The sequence below is a fragment of the Xyrauchen texanus genome, chromosome 4 (genome assembly GCF_025860055.1).
Source record: "Xyrauchen texanus isolate HMW12.3.18 chromosome 4, RBS_HiC_50CHRs, whole genome shotgun sequence".
NCBI classification, from domain to species: Eukaryota; Metazoa; Chordata; class Actinopteri; order Cypriniformes; family Catostomidae; genus Xyrauchen; species Xyrauchen texanus.
The window spans coordinates 26,480,512-26,508,301 of NC_068279.1; the positions used below are offsets into that span (position 1 = coordinate 26,480,512).

The 27,790-nt window shown below is 37.0% G+C and overlaps 1 protein-coding gene and 2 long non-coding RNA genes across 9 annotated transcripts in view; 2 read left to right on the forward strand and 1 right to left on the reverse strand.

The window, feature by feature from the left end:
* LOC127638616 (sodium/calcium exchanger 2-like) lies at positions 1-20,476 on the forward strand. Of its 6 annotated transcripts, XM_052120246.1 has the most exons (12): positions 208-288; positions 1,336-1,473; positions 11,918-12,145; positions 12,737-12,997; positions 13,580-14,020; positions 14,958-15,307; positions 16,884-16,987; positions 17,456-17,473; positions 17,818-17,930; positions 18,605-18,704; positions 19,107-19,376; positions 19,482-20,476. In XM_052120246.1, exons 1-12 carry the CDS (start codon positions 223-225, stop codon positions 19,856-19,858), a joined length of 2,466 nt encoding a protein of 821 aa, XP_051976206.1. In that variant the 5' UTR covers positions 208-222; the 3' UTR covers positions 19,859-20,476. The 6 variants fall into 6 exon arrangements, with proteins under 6 accessions (XP_051976172.1, XP_051976206.1, XP_051976181.1 ...); XM_052120212.1 differs by lacking the exon at positions 17,456-17,473 and having other exon boundaries at positions 1-288; XM_052120221.1 differs by lacking the exon at positions 17,456-17,473 and having other exon boundaries at positions 16,884-17,032.
* Positions 7,637-10,932, forward strand: LOC127638691 (uncharacterized). Its single transcript, XR_007969893.1, has 5 exons — positions 7,637-7,703; positions 8,631-8,719; positions 9,097-9,252; positions 10,121-10,212; positions 10,334-10,932. It is a non-coding gene; the product is annotated as an uncharacterized LOC127638691 (long non-coding RNA).
* The window catches only part of LOC127638697 (uncharacterized), a 15,397-nt gene continuing 7,324 nt past the window's right edge, over positions 19,718-27,790 (reverse strand). The window contains exons 1-4 of one of the 2 annotated variants that reach the window (XR_007969895.1): positions 24,647-24,790; positions 22,315-22,518; positions 21,751-21,842; positions 19,718-19,854 (exon numbers count right to left, since the gene is read on the reverse strand). This is a non-coding gene — a long non-coding RNA (uncharacterized LOC127638697). Of the gene's footprint in view, positions 19,855-21,750; positions 21,843-22,314; positions 22,519-24,646; positions 24,791-27,790 lie in introns of those variants that run through there. The other variant, XR_007969894.1, reaches the window with a different exon arrangement.

Below are 27,790 nucleotides of genomic sequence, written 5' to 3' on the forward strand. Positions count from 1 at the left end.
ATGGCTCCTCCACTCCTCCAACTTCTCCTCCTCTCTGCACAGGTGTGCGTGGGTGGCAGTGTTCATAGGAACAGCAACAGTAGTGCAGATGACCCCAAGAGTTTCTGTTTTGAGAAAGTCCAATGTCAACCGGGGCTCCTACTTCCTGTCTGGCTGCCACATGACACCTCATTGGCGGTGCAAGCCATAAGAGCAGTGATTTACTTCTCATCTCTTCTCTACATGTTTCTGGGTGTGTCCATCATTGCCGACCGCTTCATGGCTGCCATCGAGGTCATCACCTCACAGGTGTGATGGCAATAATGAAAATTGTTATTGTGAATCCACTCCCACCCCTATGGAGCCCCCGAAGTGACCTGTGCAAAAAAAAAATCTAAGAGACTTTCGCGTGCGCACGAGAAACGTTTCTAGGGTGATGACGCCATAAAATATGATGACAGACATTAGAAGCTTCATTCTAAAACCTCAATAGAAGTTTCGAATGTATATATGACATGACATTTGGGTACAGTCTAGTATGAACGGTCAGAATGACCGCTATGGACATTCTAGTAGTTATAGAATTCCGGTAGTTCTCATGTTAAATGCAAGTACAAGTCTATTGCTTGATTAGTGTCCTTTGGAAGATCAAATCGTGTCTCAGCCATGACAGTATTAGAAATGTCATAGACAGTAATGTCTTTGTATTGAAGGCCAAGTTTAAAATATATCTCTATAAATTCATGAGCATCCATGCTCTCAGTATCTTTGAGTAAATGAATGATGGCAATGACACAATCGGAAAAGAGCTATACACACACACCGGAAACTGAACGTGTGCGCACGCGAAAGTATCTCGTGCGCACGCGATAGTTTCTCGTGCGCACGCGAAAGTATCTCGTGCGCACGCGATAGTCTCTTAGAATTTTTTTTTTGCACAGGTCACTTCGGGGGCTCCGTACACCCCTCTCTCACACTTTGCATAAATAATAAACTATAATTTGTTATCATCATATGCATGCAATTGTATAGCTTGGTGGTATGATGATATATACGATGTGTCATGGTAAAATTGTGTCAAGCAATAGAGATTTGGCTCTCTGCTTTACATTATTTACACGTGAGTGCTGCAAAGTAACATGCAAACATACAAAGTGGGTTGTGTGCCAAAAACAAGTTAGGATAAGGAAGAACTGTGGAGGAAGGACTGCATATATCAAATAGTTTACAATGGCTTTATTGTGAAATATACCATTACATATAAATAAATATAAATTACTCATAGCTTTATATATATTATTTTTTGTTCATAATGCCCAACTAATATAATGGTAAGTAAATGTATGTGTCCTTTAGGAGAAAGAGGTCACAGTGACAGGTGCAAATGGAGAGAAAACTGTAATGACAGTTAGAATCTGGAATGAGACGGTCTCCAACCTCACACTCATGGCCTTGGGTTCATCAGCCCCTGAGATTCTGCTGTCTGTAATAGAGGTACAAACAGACACACACAACATCTCACAAAAAATCATTACTCTCATATAACTCACATTGCTCAGAGGCTATCATGTGAGAACAGAGGTCAATACCTAGTTTCTTTTCACAAATAAAAACACAAAAATTTAGAAAGAATAGTTTTCTATTTCAGGTTCATTATTAGATTACTGGCACACACATACACACTCTGATAATTTTACAGTATTGACTTCAACTCCAATTCATCTATGTAAAGACATAATTTAGCTCAATGTAGTTTTTGGGGGCCAGTTCACCTCTGGCTAAACAACATGAATATAATGTCAGTATTAGTTATTTATGTGCAGTGCAACTAAGTAAGTGTTAAGGGACAGTGTTTCTACAAAGATTTTGTATGACCTGTAAGATTAATGACTAATGTTTTTGAAGTCCATCCTGGATTAACTGCAGAAGTTCACATAGATGCATTGTCCTATGTTAGTTGGCTGATGAAGGCTTTTGTTAGCAAATAATTGAAAGTCTATGTATCCCATTTTAAGATTGTAGTCCATCATTAAACCAAGGTGATGCAGGCAGAGATCAGTGTGGTGCATTGTAGTTCAACCAGCAGGTCATTTCGGGGAGGTCTATCATAATTCCAAGGTTCAGGCAATGGCATATGAAGTATCCCATGTCTTATGGTTGGAGTTGGCATCAGTTCATCCACTGAAGTCCATTATAATAGACTGAAGCGATGTCTGGCTGGCACTAGCTGCTTTTTGTCATCATCACTCAGAGACACATAACAGTTGAGTCCGACACCAAGCAGGAATGGAGTTGGATCTGTCCGGCTCTGGAAAGACAAATAGAATAATATTGGTGTAGATGCCATTAAATTTTTTGCAGGGTTATAGAGCAGGATAAATGTTTCTGGTTCCAGCAGACCTAACTAAATTTTGAGTTGATGGATAAATTAGGTGTATGCCTGGCTAAATAGATGAGTCTTTAGTCTAGATTTAAACTGAGTGAGTGTGTCTGTGTCCCAAACAGTGTTAGGGAGACTATTCCATAGTTTAGGAGTCAAATAGGAAAATTATCTACCTCCTTTTGTGGATTTTGATGTTCTAGGAACTATTAAAAGGCCAGAATGTTTTGATTGTAATGAATGTGATGGACTATAGTGTGGTAGAAGGTCACTTAAGTACTGCGGAGCTAGACCATTCAAAGCTATGTATGTACACTGGTGGTCAGAAGTGTGGAATAAAGAACAGATTTAGTTGTTTCAGAAGAAAATATGTACTTTAATTCACCAAAGTGGCATTCAACTGATCACAAAGTATAGTCAGGACATTACTGATGTAAAATTCAGCACCATCACTATTTGAAACATTTCCAGCAGCAATCACTCCAACACCTTATCCTTGAGTAATCATGCTAAATTGCTAATTTGCTACTAGAAAATCACTTGCCATTATATCAAACACAGTTGAAATATATTTGGTTTGTTAAATGAAGTTTAACATTGTCTTTGTGTTTGTTTTTTAGTTGCCACAGTATGCAATAGACTGGCATGTCTTAAAGTCAATATTAGGTCAAAAATGGCAAAAAAAGAAACTAGAGTTCTCTAGAAACTCATCAGTCAATCATTGTTTTAAGGAACGAAGGCTATACAATGCTTGAAATTGCCAAAAAACTGAAGATTTCATATAAAGGTATATACTACAGTCTTCAAAGACCAAGGACATCTGGCTATAACAAGGACAGAAAGAGATGTGGAAGGCCAGATGTACAAATAAACAAGAGGATAAGTACACCAGAGTCTCTAGTTTGAGAAATAGACGCCTCACATGTCCTCAGCTGACAGCTTCATTGAATTCTACCTACTCAACACCAGTTTTTATGTACAACAGTAAAAAGAAGACTCAGGGATGCAGGCCTTGCAAAGAAAAACAGAAAAACTAAATGAAAAGGTTAGACTGGGCAAAAAAACACAGACATTGGACAACAGATAATTGGAAAAGAGTGTTATGGATCTTAACCCCATTGAGCTTTTGTGGGATCAGCTAGACTGTAAGGTGTGTGAGAAGTGCCCGACAAACAGCCACATCTATGTCAAGTGCTACAGGAAGTGTGGGGTGAAATGTCACTTGCATGACAACTGACAGCTAGAATGCCAAGGATCTGCAAAGCTGTCATTGCTGCATGAGGAGGATTTATTGATGAGAACTCATCTAAGTAGTTTAAGAAGTTCTGATTTTTTTTTTCAAATTGTAGTAGTAATTTTTTACATTTTAAATGTCCTGACTATACATTGTGATCAGTTGAATGCCACTTTGGTGAATAAAAGTTCAAATTTCTTCCCATAAGAACAAAATCTGTACATTATTCCAAATTTTGAGTAGTTAAGAAAAATTTAAAGTTAATATGAAATTTAACAGGTAGCCAATGTAACGATGATAAAATGGAGCTAATATGATCATATTTCTTGATTCTAGTCAGCACTCTGGCTGCTGCATTTTGAACCAATTGAAGTTTATTTATTGATCTTGCTGGATAACCTCCAAGTAATGCATTACAATAATCTAGTCTTGCGGTCATGAACGCATTAATTAGTTTTTCAGCATTAGCAACAGAGAGCATGTGTTGTAACTTAGCTTATTTCTGAGTTGGAAGAATGCTGTTCTACAAACATTGGAAATTTGGTTTTAAAGGACAGATTGGTATCAAATATAACACCTATAACAAGTTCTTCGCTGGAAAAGACGATGTAACAGTACATCCATCGAGAGTCAAATAATATATTAGCTGCTTATTTCTAGAGGTTTTTGATCCAATAGCTCTGTTTTGTCTTAATTGAGTAGAAGCACATTTCTGGCCATCCAATCTTTGATTCCATTGATACACTCTGCTAATTAGGAGAATTGTGAAATTTTGTCTGGTTTTGAAGAAATATAAAGTTGGGGATCGTCAGCATAACAGTGGAAAGTTATTCCACAATTCCTGATAATATCTCCCAGGGGAAGCATATATAAGGAGAAAAGCAGAGGCCCTAAAACTGATCCCTGTGCCACTCCATACTTAACTTTTGTTTGATTTGACAATTCCTCGTTTACACAGACAAAGTGGTAGCAGTCTGCTAAATAGGACCTAAACCATGCTAATGCTACTCTCCAAATGCCAACATAATTCTCCAACCTATTCAAGAGAATGCCATAATCTATAGAGTCTATGGCAGCACTAAGATCTAAAAGCACTAGAAGAGAACTGCACCCGTGATCAGATGATAAGAGCAAGTCATTTGTAACTCTGATAAGTGCAGTGTCTGTACTGTGATGGGGCTTACAATTGTTCATATATACTATTTCTCTGTAGAAATTAACATAGTTGGGAGGACACCAACTTTTCTAGTGTTTTCGACATACATGAGATTTGAAATCAGTCTATATTTAGCATATTCCCTAAATTAATGAAGTCATTACTATTGTGCTGTAACTGAATATCTGGTTCAGTTGAGGCTTTATTCCTAACCAATTTAGCCACAGTACTGAATAAACACCTAGGACTCTTGTAGTTATTTTTTATGTGTTTACTAAAATATGCTGACCTGGCAGCTTATAGCTACAGACACTATCCTTCCATGCACCAAGAAGTTTCCTTCATGTAGTCCATTTTTAATACGCTTTTGAAAGGAAGCGTGTTTTACCTTGATGTGTTTAAAAACAGCTGTTTTTAACAAATTTCTGTTATTATTTTGTATTTGATCTGTTGTTCAGAAAAGGAATATTCCAAATTCAATACAAGTTAAGATCAACCTACAACATTTGTGGCATAATGTGAATTACCATAAAAATAAAAGTTTTGTGATAATCGGTATTATGCCACGAATGCTTTGGATTGAGCTTAATTTATATTGAATCTGGAATATTCCTTTAAGAGCTTATCACGTAATAGAGCTGTTCGGTCATGACATTAATTTGTAGGGGAACCAGGAAGGCTAATTTGCCATTGGTTCCCTCTAGAATTTCGTATGGTTTTTTTAATGGCAGGGTTTATGCGTAAAATAAGGTCTGTAGTAAACATTACTTGAAGATATGTGGCCTTTTTGTTCTACAACAAAAATTAAACACTTTCATAAGACAATTTCACTTTCTCAAATGTGAAATCTGAAGCCAACGTTTGTGTTTTTAAAAAAGTATGCTGCCTTAACGCAGCTTTAAAATTCAAGTTTATGGTATGAGGGTTTAATTTATTTACATTTCTTCAAGTAAAGTAAACTGCCATTATAAAAACTCATAGGAAAATCCAGAGGGAACCCATAGCAGGGTCAACTTGAAAAGCTCTTATTTGTCTCAAGTAATTACAAGTAATTAGGGCTGGGCGATAAAACGATATCGATATATATCACGATAAATAAAATCCATGATAAGCTTTTGAGGAATTTTCTATATTTACTGCGTGTCGCTAAAACACAAGCGGACAAAATACGCTCAAAGGCACTCACAGCGCTAGGAGAGAGCTTGCTCCACACCGCTGCCAATCCTCCTTGCGAGCATGACGATCGGCTTTCATGGGAATGAATTGAAAACGCTCTCAGCTTCGCTCACAACACGCCAGTGGTAACGTAGGGTCAGACTGGATGAACTTACTAATGCTAGCTGCCTTGCTAACAATTAGGTTACGTCGGACACATGATTGATTCCATCCGCACCGCAAAGACTTCATGACAACGGTTGCTCCCTCTCATCGTCTCTAGTGAAGAGCGCGACAGAACAACAGTGATGTGGACAACAGCTCTGATCTTTCTGCGCTGTAATCTTGAATATTGTTCTCTAGCACCAAACATGCACCATTTCTGCCCTGTCCAGCTCCGCACGCATCGCCTCTTTTCCCTGCATGTCTGTAGACATGAAGTTAATGTTAATTTCATTAACATGAGTTAACTTGGTTTCAAAGCACCTTTTAGACCATAACGTTTTCCCCTTCCAAATGTCCCACATGGAAAGAACATATATGAGGATATATGCGCATATATGAAACCTATATGCAGTTTATATGCACATATATGCTGCATATATATAGCATATATGCACATATATGATAATATATGTGCTGCATATATGCATATATATGCCACATATAGGCAACATTGAGGTGCATATATGTGCATATACAGGCCATATAGGTCTCCTGTATTTCTTCTTTATATCCACATATAAGCCCTATATGTGCATACAAGATATGTCTCCTATATAGCTCATGGCAGGATCTGGTCATTTTGTAGCTCATATCTCACTTTGGCAACTGTCATACATGATGCCTAGCTCATATTTTCTATTATCAAGGCAATAACTAAGAACTAACTAAAAAAAAAAAATTATGCACAAACTTATGTATATGCGAACACGTGAAATTGGTATCACATGTAATTGGCATGTTATGGAATTTAACTATGGCAATTATGTGAGAGGAGATGGAAAGCTATGATGTCTACATGTTTTCCTGAAACATTTACAAGGTCAAATCTTTCTTGTATGAAGATAGTGGAAAAGAAGGAAATAACAAAATGGTTTGTCGTTTTTATTATTTTGTCAATCAAGACTTTTTTCCAATTTCAAGTCACTTCCAGATTCACATTACAGCTCATACACATCCACACATTCACCATTACATCCACCAAACGCAATGCAAAATGCAATGTTTTCAGTATTGTCTTAATGCAGTTTCTAGATGAATATGGCTGAAAGGTCATTACAGTCTAAATGTAGCAAAAAAAAAAAAAAAGTACATAGTACATACATTCAAGTAATCATCATCATCATCCCACATCTATCTGAGCATTTCACTGTGGTTAATGAATTTGAAGACAATGTCAATGTCTCTGCGTCTTATTTCCTTAACGTTATTTATACTGATAAGCCCCATTCAAAAAAATGAAAATTGGTTGTTGTTGGTCCAAAGAATGTAATTATGTTTAAATTAAGTAATGCTCTTACGTTTGTGTATTAAAATTAAAACAGTTGTGTTGGCAAAATTAGAAAAAGTGATATTTCCCATTTACACAGCTCACTTGTGTTAAATGAATGAAATGCAGTTGTGTTGCTTCTGCAGTACCGCACTTTGGTCAGCAGATGGAGCTATATCTGCACATGCGCAGATGGAAAGCACATCCAACGATCAACTTTGATCCTTCAGCTCACTCAAAGTCCCTCATCGCCATTTTGTGCAGCCAAACATTTCACAATCAACGTTTTGTCTTTGTGGACACAGAGGTGAGGTATTTTACTTTTTATGCATTTATATAGGCTAGAGGCTGTCAGTAGATGGTTTATCGCGGATATCGTGTTTTGTATGGTATTTTAATGAAGTTGCCGCATTCCTCGTGTGGTTTTCGCATTTTTGTTAGTTAGGCCTATAACGTTACATTCGTGTGTTTCGATCTTTATATACTTGTTGAACTTTTATGTGAATTTCTCCACACAAAGACACAAATTACTTATTAAATTGCGAGTTAAAAAGAGTTTCTCCATTTATGTGTTAACGGATTGTTGTGTGTAATGTTACTGTATAAAGCAAAGCACTTTTTCAGATTTTAGTAACGTTATCAGTTTTAATAACTGTCTCAAATAATGGTGTTGAGCATTTTTATTTAATATCAAATGTTAACACTCAAACTTTGGAAGACCCAAATAACAGCTATAAACACATTTGACACATGAATAAGATGGCTTTGATGTTAGCTGAGTAATGTAAGCTTGGTGGTTAGGCCTAATTTAAAGTGTAAACTATTTATCATGGATATAGGTTTTTACTGTATAGCATACTACTTATTAATAATTTATGAACCTATTAACTAATAATTTATAAATGACTTATATCTGAATTAACAAAACAATAAAAATTTGTAGCATATCACTTATTAGTCATTTATGAATGTTTAGTCATGTTTTGTAAATTATTAGTTCTTCATTAACTAATAACCTTAGAAGTGACTTATAACTAATTTAGCAAAACATTTATAAAATGTTAGCACAACACTTCTTAATCATTTATGAATATAGACATGTTTTGTAAATTATTAGTTTATCATTAACTAATAACTTATAAGTCACTTATAACTGAACGTTATTATAAAGTGTTACAGTGTTGTTTATATTATTATTATTCTTTGGTGACTTACATCTTTTTTTTTCTCACAGAGTTTTGGAGTTCCTGAGTCCTACATGTGGCTGTGCAGAGATTGTGGCTCGTCTCACATATCAAGATCAAAGCTTTTAAAATACTTCAGGTTGGTACATGGACACTATGGCCGCAGACAAGCATATCCATGCGCATATTCTTACTGTCCACTGCGCTTTTAAAACCTGGAATGCACTGCGGTCCCACTTATGCAGATCACATGGTAGTGAGCAACAACCTCAAAAGCAAAATTCTAGCGAAAGTACAAAGATAAATTGTCATGTTTGTGATGTTACTGACATTCCTTCAGTAAATGATTACTTTCTCCACATAAATAAGCATTTGTGCAGTCATGAGACAGTAAGTTGTATGTTTAAGGACTGCTCGTTTAAATCAAATGTGTATAGCACATTCAATTCACATAAGAGGCTGAAAACATTGTCAGTTTATCAGCCAACATGATTTTTCCTTTCAAAATTGTATTAGGTATCTGCAGAATTCAGTAGGATTACAACTATCCCTTTGGTGTCCAAATTTATGGGTCAGCTGGATCATTTCTCAACCCAGCTCCTCAGAATCTTCAGAAAGAAAGGAGGAACAGCAACACAGAAGATGACAAAGATCCTGTCAGTTATGGATCAGGTATGTTCTCTAAATTCATTGTAAATTTAAATCTGACAATAATTAATAATAGATTAAAAGAATATAACCCAAAAGATGGAAATTCAGTCATTATGTATAGCCTCATGTTATCGAGGGGGTTAATTTTTGGGTTAAGTATCCCTTTAAAGTCTGGCATATACAGTACTGTGCAAAAGTCTTAGCATGTTAATATTTTCACCCAAATAAAATGGTTTTAAACCAGTTATTTAAATCTTTTACTGCAGTGTGTCAGTACGAAATATCGGTTTACATTTCCAAACATTTCTTTTGCCATTAATTGTAATAATCCAGTAACATTTTTATATGCACAAGGAGTCTGACAGTAGCCAGTATGATCCACAGAGATTGGATCTCATCATCATCAAGTCTGTCTGTGATTACATGAAGAAACAGAAAAACTGAGAAAGATTAAATCCAGAAGAACTGCGTCAACATCTCCAAAACACCTGAAGAAACCTTCCTGCGAAGCTACAGTACTTTTTGTACTGCTTTAAAACACAATGCCATAAATAGATTTTATTTACTTCTATTAACTACATAAAATCAATACTCTGTGTGACCAGCCTTTGCGTTTAAAAAAGCTTTTGTGCAGGTACACTTGCTCATAGTTTTTCAGGTAGCTTTGCAGGAAGGTTTCTTCAGGTGTCTTGGAAATGTTGACGCAGTTTTTCTGGATTTAATCTTTCTCAGTTTTTCTGTTTCTTCATGTTATCACAAGAATGACAATCTTGACTTGAATGAAAACAACACAGTGGGATAATCTGTATAATGCTACATGAAATGTTAGAGGTACAGTAACAAGTCTAAAAAGCAAAGTGCTAACTAATGCTCATTTCAACTTTTTCAGAATGACACCATCGAAAAAAACGTGAATGCATCTTGAAAGCCCTTACTGTTTACATGAACGAAGACCCCTCAAACCTTATGAAGGAGTACTTGGTAAGTTATTTACTTATTTACTTATTATTTTTAAAACCTATTGTATGTTTCTTTAAAACCAACCCCCACTTTCACCCCTGATCTGTTATTAATTGTTTCTATTTGTATTTTACTTTTTTAGGACGTTGAGCATGATGAAGGCCAAACTTCAATGCGAAACACCACCCTAGGCATTTATGTCGTCGTACATGAAGGGGCAGATGCTACAGACCCTTACGAAGATGTTGGCATTATCATTGAAGGCGTCCAAATACTTGAAGACCTGAACAATGTGGCAAATGCTTGTTCTGTGATGCTTGGTCTAATTTACACTTTAAACTTGGCTTACCCACAAGACCTGAGGTACACTTTTGAAGTATTTAAAAAGATTTTTATGGAGCTAGATGCATACAAGCTGTCAAACAAGGTCCAGGTCCTGAAAAATAAACTCCTTTCAGAAACGCTGTAACTTGAGGTCAGGACCAAGAGCCAGGACTTATGTTTTCTCCATAATGTTGCACTGTTGTTTGGCTGTTGCAGTACATATATTTATGTACATACAACTTTTTTTTTGTTCTTGTGCAATTAAAAGGAGGCACACGAATCAAAAGAAGACCGCTATTATTTTTTAAGTATAACACTTGTATGTGAATATTTTATAAATCCTTTAATTTAAAGACAGCTTGCTTTTATTTATTTTTATTTTCTTGTAATAAGCAGATTCTTTTCATTTTGAAAAGAAAAATTAGTCTTTTGAGATTACAGATTTTCAGAATTGTTATTGAATGGATTCAATAAAAAACTGGAACAGAATGAAAATTGGTTATTTATTTTGGATGAATTTAAAAATATTAATTTTAGGATAATTGTAGTTAATTAACTTTATTGTTTAAAACAAAACCAAGACTGTTAAGTTGATTCAACTAAACAAAATTGCATTTACCTAAAGTAATTCACTTACGTTTACCGAAATAAATAAATGTTACTTAAATGCAACATAACCCAGTTGTGTGCATCCTGTTGACATAAAAAAAGAGTTAGTCCAACATATAATTTTTTTGAGTGTGGAAAGAACCTATATAAACATATATGTTTTAATATAGGTTTTGATATAGGTTTAGAATATATGTGACATATATAAAATTGGCCGGTTTCCTATATTATATGTACATATATGCACATATAGGTACATATATGTCTACTTATATAGGTACATATACGTGTACATATATATATATATACACATATAGGTACATATATGTGTATATGTATGTACACATATATGTACCTATATAAGTAGAAATATAAAAAACATTTAATTTTAATGTAAAAATATTCCAACAAATACTGGACTGCTGTCACTATGCTTCAGAACAAACAGATGATCTTATAACATTAATTTTCAATTGATAAACGGTAAAATATTTTTATATTTTGGTAAAAGATCCCGCAGACCCCACTGCTTTGGCCATCTCTGGACCCCCTGTGCAGTTTTATAGAGACTATTTTGACTATTTAGAATGTATTTTTTCTTGTTTTCTTCCGTCAACTTTGAAATAAAAAAAGAAAGTGCAATGTGTAAATGTATATCGTGATAAATATCAATATCGAACAATATGAAGAAGATTATCGTGATAACAATTTTGGCCATATCACCCAGCCCTACAAGTAATTAATGCTTAATATATACACATACTATTACTGTTCTCTGGCCTGTGTGTGGCAGGTGTGTGGACATGGTTTTGAGTCAGGAGAATTAGGCCCTGGCACTATAGTTGGCAGTGCTGCATTTAACATGTTCGTGATAATCGGAGTGTGTGTGTGGGTGATACCTGACGGAGAGGTGAGGAAGATCAAACACCTGAGAGTCTTCTTCATTACTGCATTCTGGAGCATCTTTGCCTACATCTGGCTCTACCTCATCCTGGCAGTCATCAGCCCCGGCATCGTACAGGTGTGTATGTAAGCACATGCATTACTTCCAATATTAGATGTATAGAAAATTGTTGCCAAATTATGCTGATTTGGTCATGTTAGTGTTAACATAGAGATATTGCAGATAAAGCATCAGTTAGAATGGGTTGATAATATATACTGATAATTATATATACTGTATATATATATATATATATATATATATATATATATATATATATATATATATATATATATATATATATATACACAGTATATATAATTATCAGTATATATAATTATCAACCCATTCTAACTGATGCTTTTATTCTTGCAATTTTGAAAATCATCTTCTATGTTAACCAGCTAACATGACCAAATCAGCATAATTTGGCAACAATTTTCTATACATCTAATATATAAATAAGTGACAATGCAGCACTGGCCTGATAGGGCGAGTGACAGTTCTGTGGTCAGTGGGCCATCCTTATTGTTGAGCCATGAGGGGGTGTGTAATATGTATGTTGCTGTTTATCTGTGTATGTTAATGTCTTGCCAAATGTAATGTGTGTGTGTGTGTGTGTGTGTGTGTGTGTGTGTGTGTGTGTGTGTGTGTGTGTGTGCTCATTAGGTCTGGGAGGCTCTGGTCACTCTCTTCTTCTTCCCCGTGTGTGTACTCATGGCGTGGATTGCTGACCGCCGCCTGCTCTTTTACAAGTACTTGCACAGATGTTACCGTACTGACAAACGTCATGGTATCATTGTGGAGATGGAGGGTGAGCTAGCACCCAGAGGCATTGATGCCATCATGGGGGGGGAATATAAAAACAGCACAACTGGCACCATTGTCAATATGGAGAAAAATAAAGAGCCTGAACAGGACCGAGAGGAGGTGAGGGGGAACAAGAGAGATGAGAGAGAGAGAGAGAGAGAAGTTGTTGTGATTAACTTCATGCAGTTTCTTGGAGTAATGGAATAGTGAAAGATATGGGCATTGCTCAAGGTTTACATTCAAACCTCTAATAAAATAAAATGTCCTTGTAATAAAAGACTTGCATAAAAGCGTTCACTAGATAACAAATGCCCCAACCTAAATACACCTTACCATACAGCAACTACATATTTAGTAAAAAATGATGACTCTGAGACTCAATAATGTGCAGATGCTTTTTCAGTTTCACTTTTGGCAAAGGTACTATGTTTTGCCTTTTTAAACAGTATACATTGGCCTTATGTTTAGACATCACCTTCCGATTACAGTGTGCAGCCACACACTTTTTCTTTATGTTTGCTTTCTTTAAACTACTGTATGTATAATTTTTTTGTTTTATTATGTTTCATTAAGTTTCCTTTTTTGAAGGTTAAGGCTTTAGTTCTTTGTAAAGCATTGTTTTAACCGTATACATTTTGAATATTTGAATATTGAACGGAACTTTAGATTTTTAAATGTTGCTAAGAGTCTATGTGGTTGTAGGTAATTCGTATGCTGAAAGACCTCAGAGAGAAGCATCCGGACAAAGATCTGGACCAGCTGATTGAATTGGCAAACTATGCCAACATGCAGAAACAGCACAAGAGTCGGGCCTTTTACCGGGTGCAGGCAACACGCATAATGATCGGTGCTGGTAATGTACTGAAGAAACATGTTGCAGCCGAACAGGCAAAGAGGGCAGCTGCAGATTCAAGTGATGATCTGGCCACCTGTGCTCACATCGCTTTTGAGCAGGCACAGTACCAGTGCAGAGAGAACTGCGGGGGTGTCAGTCTGTGGGTCTGCCTGCAGGGGGGAACAGGCACCAGAACCTTCCATGTCGATTACAGGACAGAGAACGGCTCAGCTAATGCTGGGGCAGATTATGATTATTGTGAGGGAACAATCGTGTTTCAGACTGGAGAGACACGCAAAGAAATAAAGGTGAGAGTAGTGATGTATGATCCATGAGCAAAATTTTCTTTTGAATTGCACCTTTTCAATAAATAAGTCAAAGCAGTTCATAGACTGAACTGATTCAAACTTTTGAATTGATTGCTGAATATATCAATAGCTGGTGCCAATGTCATTGTGTTTGGTCATATTTGACTCAAACAATTTTTTTCATGAGGTGATCCCAAGAGCTGGCCTGGTGTCTAATCAGAAAATAGATTTTGTATAAAATAGATTTAACTCAACATTTGGCTCTGGGTTTAATCAAACTGAGTGTTTTGATAGTCTTTCTAAGTAACAGATTTCAAAGATAAGGTTATCATTTTGGTTATTATTGAGCATGTTGTTAGGCCAATTAAGTTGTAAAGTGGTATTGTGTTCCATCTAACTTTAACTCAAACTGTGAAAACAAATAATTTTAGGTTGTAGGATAATTAGTCTACACACTGTAATCTGATTGTTAGGAAATGAGCTAAATCAAGGCACTGTAAATCATTGTCTCATGTTGCTAAAGATAAAGATCATGAATAACGTTGTGAAAGTTAAATACCTGTGTTTGCTCAGCATTCTGTAATGAAAGCAATATGTGGGAACTCGTATTCATATTTTTATTGACTGAAACTTTCCACACATTTCTGTATAAATAATTCCACATGAATCAAAACATTTGCAATTAACACACAAATCGATTAACATAATCCATTTTAAACCATGAAATGGACATGTTTAAATAGAACACATCGCTTAAATAACTACTGAATTAAATAACATGACTGATTAGCAATCATATTAAAAAAAGAAATGATTTGTTAAAATGACTCGTGAATGAACTTCCCAACACAAATACAAAGTGGAGCAAGTGAAAACAATCAAATGAGTGTTTGTGTTGAATTTGACAGTAGTCTTAAGATGCATGTGTGTTCTATAGGTGGGCATTATTGATGATGATGTGTTTGAGGAAGATGAACACTTCTTTGTGCGTCTCTCAAACCTGCGAGAGGGAGAGGCCGGGATTAACACTGACGGTGCACGACTGGTTGAACCCTTCGTAACCACAGTAACCATTCTGGATGATGACCATGCGGGAATGTTCTCATTCGCTCAACGGGAGCTTTGCGTGGGTGAATGCTCAGGTGTGGTTGAGGTGCCGGTGAACCGGACCTCAGGTGTGCGTGGGACCGTCATGATTCCCTTTCACACGGAGGATGGTTCTGCACGACAGGGTGTTGACTATGAACATACACAAGGAGAGCTGGAGTTTACCAATGAGCAGACTAGGTAATAGCCATCAAGGCCAGTATTACACTCTACTTTGATATTTTAATGTAACACATAAAATGCTGGCATATTCACACAAAATGCTTTCTGGAAACCCAAAGTTATGTAGGTACTGGGTGACTAGACAATGCAAATGCACACTCACAGAAAAAAAAGAAAAGAAATGAAACCAGAACTGTGTGTGTATGAGGGTGGGTTTTATTGATTGTGGAGGATCACGATATCGCAATTAGTCAGGTAGTGGTACTTAAAACTCCTACTTATGGGCCATTACAGAGCATTACCAACCATTATTATACATTACCAACATATTTTTGCACATATGGTGCATTATAAGGTTTTATAAATTGACATATATTTGCCATGCAATGCATCTACTATCTTAGATTAATGGGTGTTTTCCAAAAAGCACAGTAAGTAGTCTGAAATACATACTATATTGATCTAATTTTGTAATCATCATAATCCATTTAAACCCATAAAAGCATATACCTACAAAAATCCACTGTCACCTCTATGCTCTCACATTTAATTTGCATGACTACAGGTCTCTCTCACCCCAGTACTTATTATTAGTATTTGCAGGTATCTCTTATTAGATGGGTATTAGTAATACTGTTTGGTCTGTCTAGTCTAGTTTTATCAGACCCAGAAAAGATAGGTATGTGTACCACAGCATTTCCGAGCAGTCCCTGTACTCTCATAAATGAGTCTGTTTAGCATCCATTTTTGGTTCTACAGTTGTACCTTCAGAGAACCTTTGTAGGCAGAGTCCTATGGAGCAGATATCAATAAAGTAATGATTTTTCATTTAGCTGGATGTTTAAACCAAAGAAACTCACAGTTCACTTGTTACAGAAGCACTCCTTCTGAAGCAACCTTAGATTAAGTCCTGCAAAGGTAACAGTTTTTGGATCACCCCTTGCTCGGTTTAAAGCATAATCCACAACATTTTCACAACATAGTCACAATGTCCTGTATGAATATGTATAAGAGGAATGAATACTTTCCCAAATTTAGCAAGGTAACATAAAGGCAATTTTGGTGAATCAAGCTGGAAAGCCTAGATTACAGACTAATGCAAAATTAGGGCATTTAGCAGAATGTTTTTTTTTATTATTTCAACAAGTGACACAAATTCACATTAAGATCTTCTATATTTAAATAACAATTAGACTCATTGTTTGACAGGATTTTATTTATTAAATTCAGTTAGCATGTGTTTGTAAAATCTAAAGAGGTTCAAATATGTGCCGTCTAGTGCAAAATGAACATTACACACAGCGGTCAATAAAATGAATGACACACAAACACTATACAAGCTGACATTTACCTTTATTATAAAACCAATTAGAGCAATCTTTAGTCTGCACTAGCTAATGCAGCAGTGATCTTTGAAGAGGGGAGCATGTACACAACTGAAAACTCATCTGTGTGGGTTAATTATTTATTCATTGTGTGTTAAGTATTCATGTAGACCTAATCTGATGTGATTTAAATGCTGAGATCTCTTTTAATATTTCAGAGGTAAAATCAAAAGGAAATTATTTGTTATTTGCTCTGTGTGTGTCTGCAGTGAGACACTACAGGTACGCATCATTAACATGCAAGAATATGAGAAGCGAGAACATTTCTACATTGTCCTTGAAGAACCAAAATGGCTCAAGAGAGGCATTTCAGGTGTGTGTGTGTGTGTGTGTGTGACAACCAGAGACAGAAAGAGATGTCTATTCTTATTAATCTCAAATGTTTTTTTATTCATATTAAATTCTGTGTGGGGGAGATTTCCGTGAATACATTTGCTTGGGCTTTGAAGTCTTCTCAGACACACACATTTGTATGACCAGTGTCCAGTGTCACTCACAGTAACAAAATCCAACATTATCACACACTTTAGCCTCACATTTGTGTGTGTGTGTGTGTGTGTGTGTGTACGTAATACGAGCCCATGTGTGCGAACGAAAGTGAATGTTAAAGAGAGAATTAACACCAGGTACATTAGTGAGATAATTAGCTACTCTGGGCCACTTTATAACAATTAACCAAGCACTGTTTTAGAATAATGCGGATAACACAGACACTGCTTGATCTTATTGACAGTAACAAAACTGTGTTGATTGATTGATTGATTTCACTTGCCTGCTGCAGATCTGCTGTTAAATCAAGGTACGGTGATCTTGCAAAATCAGATTGCATTTTCAGTTTTATTTTATTTTTATTCTGAATATTGCAATTGCACTTTTTACCATGCACACCAGTACACAACCTGTATATGTACTGTAGTGTATTTTATTGTATATTTAATACGTAATGCTGTATGTATACATTGTAGATCACACTATATGCAATGTTATAACATAATTAACTGATTGATATGGCATGTTAACAGTTTATACTTTATTCTGCTGTGTATTTCGCTCTCTTTGTCTTTCTACACAACAGTAAAGAATTGTCACACCTCACATCTAAGCATTCAATATGTATCCTTACTCACGGTCTCTTTTTCCTAGCCACCCCTGGTCCACAAGTGGAGGAGGCCAGACATATAGCAGAGAAAGGAAAGCCCATTCTGGGAGAACCCAGCAGGCTAAAAGTCATTATAGAGGAGAATATGGCCTTCAAGGTACATACACTGATTAAATGTATTTATACCAAACAAGCAAACACATGAAACATAGTGCCCAATTTAGTACATTACATACAGGCAGAAATGATTTTAGCTGTGATTCCTTCCCTCTCATGTAGGTCCGACAGGGAATGGCCTCTAATGGAGTGTTAGATGTGGTATAGTAGGCCCCTTGCTCAGTGTGCAGTGTGTGTTGCCCTAACCGTGAACTTTTAAACATACTCTGGATGATGTTTAATCGCATCTACAGTATATGCCTGAATATTTATGATTTGATTTAATTAAAACTATTACTTATGGTAGTTTACTGCTTAATACAATCTTTGTTGTCATGTAAACTATAATGAACTATCATTCCTGTCATTTCCACATCCCAAGTCTTTCTTTTAATCTGTTTGTTCTTTAATTGAACGTGTGAACACAGATTAAATCTAGCCCTATTCATACCTTATCATATGACTTTTCATTAAAACTCCAATTCTAGTTTCAATCTGGCCACAAGAACAGTCTTTTGTATGCACATTAATCAGGAATTCTAGCAATATTACTGATCATGATTTTGATTTAAGCCTTTTTTAAAGAGCAGTAAATATTTGATTGAGTCTGATTGATAAATGGATATATTTATCCTATAAGAATCACTTGGCAACACTTTGGTCTGCATATTTTAGAATACAGTAGACCGTCTGTTGAAGGATACAAATCTTGCTGAGGTAATTGGCACACACTCCTGGAGAGAGCAGTTCATCGAAGCAGTAACAGTCAGTGCAGGTAGAATGAAAACATTTGAGTTTATATGTGGATGTATACTTTTTTCAGTATGTCTTAATATTTGTTATGCACCCCTTTTGCTTTAATGACAGCATGCAATCGAGCTTGAAAAATCTGATGATGCATGTTATCCCTGCATGATTTGATTTGATTAGGGACCTAGAAATAATGCAGAATTGTAAATATTTATATTTAATATCATGTCATAACTTTTCTTTGTTTTAAATGGTTCAAAATCCTAAAACCTTTTTTTAATTAAAATTAGATGTTGAATCCCTGATTTTCAAAGTAAAATAAATTATGTTGTGTGTACTGTATGTGTACATAATAACTTTTTAAGTAAGAGATTTTAATAGGTAACGATGACAATGTTTTATTGTTACCTTCCTGTCTTTCTCTCAGGAGAAGGTGACGAGGAAGATGGGGAGCCTCAGCGACCATCTTGCTGTGATTATTTCATGCATGTACTTACAGTGTTCTGGAAGATTCTGTTTGCGTTTGTTCCACCCACGGAGTACTGGAACGGCTGGGCCTGCTTTGTTGTTTCTATTATGGTCATTGGGCTACTAACCGCCATCATTGGAGACTTGGCGTCTCATTTTGGCTGCACGGTGGGCCTCCGTGACACTGTCACTGCAGTAGTGTTTGTTGCCTTAGGAACTTCCATACCAGGTGAGTGTGTAAATGTCTGAGTATTATTATTATTATTATTATTATTATGTGTAACAAAAGCCTTTTACCAACCAAGCATCTCTCAACTCCCCTTCTTCCTTTCAGATACATTTGCTAGTAAGGTTGCTGCCGTACAGGATCAGTATGCAGATGCTTCGGTTGGAAATGTAACCGGTAGCAACGGCGTTAATGTCTTCCTGGGGATTGGCGTGGCCTGGTCCATTTCATCCATCTACTGGGAGGTCAAAGGTCAGGTATTTCACGTAGATCCTGGCTCACTTGCGTTCTCCGTCACACTCTTCACCATCTTCGCCTTCATCAACATTGGTGTGCTGATGCTACGGCGACGGCCATCGGTGGGCGGAGAGCTGGGTGGCCCCAAAATCATAAAGGTTCTGACTTCAATGTTGTTCATCGGTTTGTGGCTTCTCTACATCACATTCTCCAGCCTAGAGGCCTACTGTCACATTACCGGCTTCTGAAGACAAAGAAAGAGAGAAAGACTCAATAAACATAAACTGACAATAATGACATACAGAAGATCATTTAAGGTTAAGTTATGTGAGAATGGAGCTGTGTCTAATTATGGTGGTATTTACTGCATTTTCCACGGTACAATGTCTAAATATATAAGTGTGCACTTTCTGTATACACAAACAAACTTAAAAAGAGAGAGTGAATGAGTGAGTGAGAAAAAGGGTGAGTGAAACTGAAAGATAACAAGATTGTATGTTTCCAACATTGGAAATAGCAACAATGACTGCAATTCTGTCAAGGGTGTCTCCAACTCTTGTTTGGCTTTGATTTCAAAGACATTCAAAGCACATTAGAGGAATTATGAAAATTAACTTTGATTTTTGACACTACCAGGAATTTACTGTCACGAAGGACATGAACATGTGGATCATATTTCTATCACTTTTTCCAGAACTGTGAAATGATTTTATATCCTCACTCAATGACTGGTAACTGATGTACCTTTGAAGTCATCTGGAGATGCTAGGCCTCTCTCTGAGAGAGAGTAGTGAACAAAGAACCCTTTTACAAGTGAGACTGAATTAGTTTTGATTTTAGTTCATTTTGAAACGCAACACTGATTATAATACATTATGGGACCTATTTTGCACAGTTGATTAAAGTAATAATGTGTTAAATGATAATAATCATTATCATAATTCACATTAATATATAATTTATTGAAATGAGGTTATGCAGTATTTGTCACTTTATGAAATATCTATGAAATATTTATGAAATATCTCAGTATTTAAATGTAATTAAACATTTTAATTGAATTTTTTTTGTAGTTTTTACAATGCTCTTGGTGTTCTGATTTCTGAAAAATTCTAAATGGAATTAATGCACAGATTATTTTGGTAAAAATCTTTAATTAATCTAGAGTTATGGGGGACTCAAAAGCCATCAAGAACATAGTTCGTATTTTACCCGAATCTTTATTATATTTTACACAGGGTTGTTTTTTCCAGGTGGGCAAGGGGAGAGCTAACCACCCCCCCTTAAATTTAAACTGCATTACTGTGCGTCTATCCCTCACAGCCTCGTTGGCATTCCTGTCAAAAATGTGGCAAAAAAGATGGCGCTGCTGTGAATAAAGGACGATTTCCAATCGGAAGTGAGCACCCTTATACCCTACTCAGTCCGAAGGGCAGAGCCCTTGAAGTGCGAACTCTGGAGGGACCAGGGCACTATACATTATATGTTTTTTTGCACCAACAATGACTTATTTACTTTCACACAAATCACACAAACCTAGCGATCTACCTCACTGTCTACATAAGCTTTTTTTTTTATTATTACTGTTACTGTTTTACATTTACAGAATGCATACAAATATATACAACTCTCAACCAATATGAATGTAAATTTTCTTTTTATATATATATATATATATATATATATATAAAAAATGTATCCCATTGGTTCTTTTATTGTTGGTGGCATATACATTTATGATGATGAATTTAACTTGATTTATCTCAATTAGAAGAGTGATAGAATTACCTTTATTATCCGATTTTGACTTAATATCTGACAAGAAAACCTATCCCTTAAAACAGCGACACCTGCTTTTCTACTTGAAGCACCAAAAGAAAACCAAATGTCAGAACCCCATGGATTTTTTCCAGAAAGGCACATCTTCTTCGCAGAAATGGCGTTTCTTGAATAAAACAAAAATTGGCTTCTTTCCATTTGCAGATCAAAAACAAAATGTTTCTCTTTAATGTCCCGTATACCCCTGGCATTAACAGAAAAGATTTTAATTGACATGAACTTGACCTTAACAGAACAATTTAGTGAACAATGAAATTAATTAATGTTGTAAGTGTTGAGAGTGTATATAGGGTAATCTTACTATAATATTCTCCTCAGTCGAAGTCACCGGCCTTGAGACCCATGTTCACTGGAGTTTGAGTAACATAGTGCTTAACAAATGCGTCTCCAGTCCTAATAAACAAAAACGTCACACTGGAAGTGGCATTAGAAAAACAAAACACTGTGCAAACACCCTCTGCAGCCAAAACCAACGTTTCATAAGTGCAGCAAGAAGACTTTATCTCATTAGGTTATGTCTATTGAACCTGAAATTCAAACCCCTTCTCAAGTAGAGTAAGTAGATTAAGTTTTGAGTTATTTACTATTTATAATTGCCTTGTTTCAACCACTGGCCACACGAGATTACGCAGGGCCAGCCCTGACCAATTTGGTGCCCCTTGCATAGCAGCCAGTTCCACCACTGATCATTGTGTACAAACTATCATTCTTTTTTGAAACAATAGCCATCTTCTTTGGATTTTCTCCATTGACTAAGACTATGTTAAAATAGTCATGCTGACACCTTCTCCCGTCTTTTTGTTTTCGGAAACGTGAAACAGTTTTTTACTCGATATGGTCCTCTGAGAACAAATTCTGTTCTTACCTTATCATTTAAAACCGATGGCCAGTCAGCAGAGTCTATTGGTGCAGCCTTTTTGTAGATGCATGATGTTTTGCTGGGGCTGTGCTAAGGTAGAGGGGACAGGTGCACTTGATGCTGCATCACTGGGCTGTGCTGAGGTAGAGAAGGTGTCTGCAGGTGGCCCAGGTTTTGCAGGGGTGGGATTCAAATATTTCAAAAGTGCATCTGAAGAGAGAACAGAAGTATATGGTTGATATATTATATTAATAAAAAGCTGCTGATGGTGAAACAATATACAATAATAGCACTTAAGCCACATTATAGCCTAAACACAAATAGCAAGAGTAATTACACCTAGCATTCATGCACAAAACATGTATTCAATGAGCACTTCTCTTGTATGCTGTTTGCTATAATACATATAATATATAATATAATATGTAATAATAATAAAATAACAATCAATAATGAAAATGCAATGGCTTACAACTATTAATTACAAAAGTCGATGGGAAAAAAAGGCAAAGCATTTTAAATTTACTTTTACAATTTCTCAAAATTATTTATGTTATATGTTAGGTTATTCCCCAAACAACACCTGAATAGTGTTTCCAACATTCCCTAACGGCAGTTTCACTGTTCACACAAACATCTTTGTTTAACGTAATTCATTTAAGGTAAAAGTAACTGACATTAACTCTAGCTAGCTATTTACACTACACGACTTTCAAAGATGTCGGATCGTGGTACCGTTCATATTACACAACTGTCTGTCTTGTCACTTGAAGTCGTATGCGTTTTCAAATTACACAACGAATCGGCGACAGGTGTGAACACATAACAAAACATTTCACTATTGACGAATCCCCGACGACACTGCCTGGACTCCAAATTACGTTTCACAACAGAGTACACGTAAGTGATACGAGATACAAAAACAAATGCATGATCATATGTTATGCATTTCAGAATATGATGTGTATGTTTTTAATCACCTTTACACAATGTGTAAAGGCATCATATATTTATACATATGTGGAGTGGTGGTGGCGTAGTGGGCTTAAGCACATAACTGTTAATCAGAAGGTTGCTGGTTCGATCCCCACGGCCACCACCATTGTGTCCTTGAGCAAGGCACTTAACTCCAGGTTGCTCCGGGGGGATTGTCCCTGTAATAAGTGTACTGTAAGTCGCTTTGGATAAAAGCATCTGCCAAATGCATAAATGTAAATATATTTTATTGGTTAAACTATGAAAAAGTACCTCCTACTGAAAAAGCTACCTATTTGCTTACCTGACTGTCCAAGAGAATTTGCAATTTCTCTTCAACTATTCCCTTTCTCCACCCGTTGTGGTACAGTTCAGATGAAACATCAAATATGCACTGGTGCTCCTGCCAATGTTCCACTAATTGTTCCTCTATTTCTTCGGTCCAATGAGACTTTTTTGATAGCGCAGCCATTTCTGTTTAGAGGTACATCAGGACTCCTCCCAATGAAAGTTCCCATGCCCCATTTCCAGCTCTCTCATTGACTGCAGGTCAACGCTGCAATTGTATTCAATCAAAACTTATTTCACACTGCATGATTTGGAAATCGCAGACAGGTCCAGATATGAAACATCCTAGATATCTCGCTGACATTGGCGACGCGTCTGCGATTCTCTCAAATCGCGTATTTGATAATTCATACACTGCGAATCATATATTACGATCTCCTCAAAACTAAAATTGTGTAGTGTAAACCCGGCATAACTATGATGGTTGGGGGGCGTGATTGATGCACCAGGCTGGGGTGACGCTGAGGGCAACAGAAAATATAAGTTATGTAGTTTTGTTGCTGTGGGGGCTTTTTGCTTTTTTGTAATATTTCGAATTAATAGTATTAAAATAGTATTAGCAAAAAATAATGAATTAATTCACTCACTCACTCGTTTGGACGTCCCCTATGGGTAGACGGCACCCCTAGCATTTGCCTATGGCACTTTTACATGGTTATGGTTCGACTCGCCTCAACTCAACTCTACTAGCTTTACTTTTCTGAGCCTGCATTTCCATTGCAGTTTAGTGTCACCTCAACGTGGGTGGGATTATAGGCTGATCGTCACAGATGCGCCACCTCTACTGCCGTTACATCATCTTAAACACGACACAAACTGACCAAAACAATACCCCGACTGCTAGCTGTTAGCTACTAGCTCATTGTGCTGCATAAAGCAGTTGTTGCATGGTACTTTTACACAAGTGTAACAGTTAAATTGGCCTGGTTGTTTTAGAAGCAAGCTTCCAATAGCTGGTCAACTAAATAAAGTGAAGCTTTCAAGCAGAGTATAGAGTTAACATAACAAAACATACCATCCTCCATCGTGGATCAACGCCAGTCCAGGGCACTCTCCCTCCCATTGCTCGCCAGTTTAGATAGCATCCATTTGGTCGAACCACATCCAAATTTCCTTGATAGTTCTATATTTGTTTTTTTTACTTTTCCCTACAGTGTTGGTAGGTCCGTGTGCGGCAAACAGCTGAGACAATTCCTGAGAGACTTTATCATTTCACTCATCGCTGAAATGATAAAACGAATGGACCATTTGCACCTTGTTTATTGACCACGTGGTTTTGCACACAGCCATTTCTTTTTCACAATTCGAAATTCGCATGAACAAATTATACTGTTATCGCTGTTGCTAATTTTAAAACTAGCGGGTTGATGTCGCGTGTTGGAAATCCAGTGACGCTGGTAGTGGCGATTCTCCCTGACCAACCACTGATCTGCAGGATTTTGACGTCACATTTAGTATCGGCTCGGCTCGCTTGGAACCTCGACCAAGGTTGTACTAAAAAAAGTAACAGGTAATATCCACAGTGGAAAACCCCCAAAAAACGAGCAGAGTCGAGTTGAGTCGAGTTGTACCATGCAGTGGAAAAGCCCCACTATTCTGCCTATGACTGAGATTACTATAGCTCTGTCTTTCACCATGAGGTCTTTCTTCTCTGAAAATATATCTTATTTTTCTTAAGGAAATAATTTCCCTTGGCTCCTTTCTAAATAAGCTCACAAATTGTTTTCCTTGCTGCTTTCTATGCTGGGTCTTCCAATGTGATGAGCAATATCCACATTGTGCGTCACAAAGTTACATTCTTCCTCGGTAACCACTAGATCTCTATCACCCGAGTCTTCACCATATCTTCTGTACTCTGACAGCCCCTCCATCTGCGACTATGCCAATATTGATTGTTTATTCTGTCCTCCAATTCAGAAACTTGCTTCACCATCACTTCATTTTAATTTTTCAAAACTTCGTTCTCCTTCCGAATGTCAAATATTTCAGAATGCACCACTTCCAGAGCTTCTTTCCACAGGTTGATGCTGTTCAAATTTTCTTTCACCATATCTTTTATCTCGTTGGATGACTGTCTTATAATTTGGATGATGCTGTGCTTTAACTGACTTAACGTTAGACCTTCAGTGTCATCACCTCGTGCTTGCTTCTTCGGCGAGGATAGTGCTTTGGATGGAGTTTTGGAGACAAATCACATTCACCGCCCTTTTTGCTTTGACAAGAGTAAGAGTGTGTTTCGCTGAAAAGTCTTTTCGTTTTTGGGCTTCAGTGTCCATCGCTTCAGGACACATGGATTATTGCTGTGGGCAATTAAGTTTTCAAATTCTTCTATTCAAAAGTTAAACTTTGTCCTGTTCACTGTATGTCTGTCCAAAAGATCACGCCGCCATCCTGATCAGCCTCCCGTTTAGAACACACTTCAGGAAGGGAGCAATAGGAATGGGCGGATCGATCCTAAAAGTATCGATACTTCGAAAATATCGATCCTCACACAAAAAACATTATTCGAAATCATTTTATTTTTTTTTTACTATGGGTATTATTATTTGGTTATTACAAACAATAATCATAAGCTTCAAATTAAAATAAAAATGGATTAGGCTATATTAGCAAATACTTGTGCAGGATTGTGCACAAGTTGTGCAACTGTTTCTTCTTCCACTCATCTTAACATTCATAAATGCTGAAAGACACAAGCAGACAAGCGCTTGTGACATCACAAGACTCGTTCAAACAAGAGGGACCAGTGCCTTGTAGAGGTAATGATAGAAAATCAGAGAAACAGCTTTTGGTGTGTATTCTAGGGCATACGGTACATTCGGAAAGTATTCACAGCGCTTCACTTTTTCCACATTTTGTTATGTTACAGCCTTATTCCAAAATTGATTAAAGTTATTATTTTCCTAAAAATTCTACAAACAATACCCCATAATGACATTGTGAAAGATCTTTTAAAATTTATTAAAAATAAAAAACAAAACAAAACAATCTAAATGTACATAAGTATTCACAGCCTTTGCTCAATACTTTGTTGAGGCACCTTTGGCACCAATTACAGCCTCAAGTCTTTTTGAGTATGATGCTACAAGCTTGGCACACCTATTTTTGGGCAGTTTCTCCCATTCTTCATTACAGGACCTCTCAAGCTCCATCAGGTTGGATGGGGAGCCTCGGTGCACAGCCATTTTCAGATCTCTCCAGAGATGTTCAATCGGGTTCAAGGCTGGGCTCTGGCTGGGCAACTTAAGGACATTCACAGAGTTGTCCCATAGCCACTCCTTTGTTATCTTGGCTGTGTGCTTAGGGCCATTGTCCTGTTGGAAGATGAACATTCGCCCCAGTCTGAGGTCCAGAGCGCTCTGGAGCAGGTTTTCATAAAGGATGTCTCAGTACATTGCTGCATTCATCTTTCTCTCAATCCTGACTAGTCTCCCAGTTCCTGCTGCTGAAAAACATGCCCACAGCATGATTCTGCCACCACCATGCTTCACTGTAGGGATGGTATTGGCCAGGTGATGAGCAGTGCCTGGTTTCCTCCAGGCATGACGCTTGCCATTCAGGCCAAAGAGTTTCTTTGTTTCATCAGACCAGAGAATTTTGTTTCTCATTGTCTTTCAGAGTCCTTCAGGTGCCTTTTGGCAAACTCCAGAAGGGCTTTCATGTGTCTTTTTCTGAGGAGTAGCTTCCGTCTGGCCACTCTACCATACAGGCCTGATTGGTGGAATGCTGCACAGATGGTTGTTCTTCTGGAAGGTTCTCCTCTCTCCACAGAGAAACGCTAGAGCTCTGTCAGAGTGACCATCGGGTTCTTGGTCACCTCCCTGACTAAGGCCCTTCTCCCCCGATTCCTCAGTTTGGCCGGGTGGTCAGCTCTAGTAAGAGTCCCAAACTTCTTCCATTTACGGATGATGGAGGCCACTGTGCCACTGCACCATCAATGCTGCAGAAATGTTTCTGTACCCTTCCCCAGATCTGTGCCTCAATACAATCCTGTCTCAGAGGGCTACAGACAATTCCTTGAACTTCATAGCTTGGTTTGTGCTGTGACATGCACTGTTCACTGTGGGACCTTATATAGACAGGAGTGTGCCTTTCCAAATCATGTCCAATCAACTGAATTTACCACAGGTGGACTCCAATCAAGTTGTAGAAACATCTC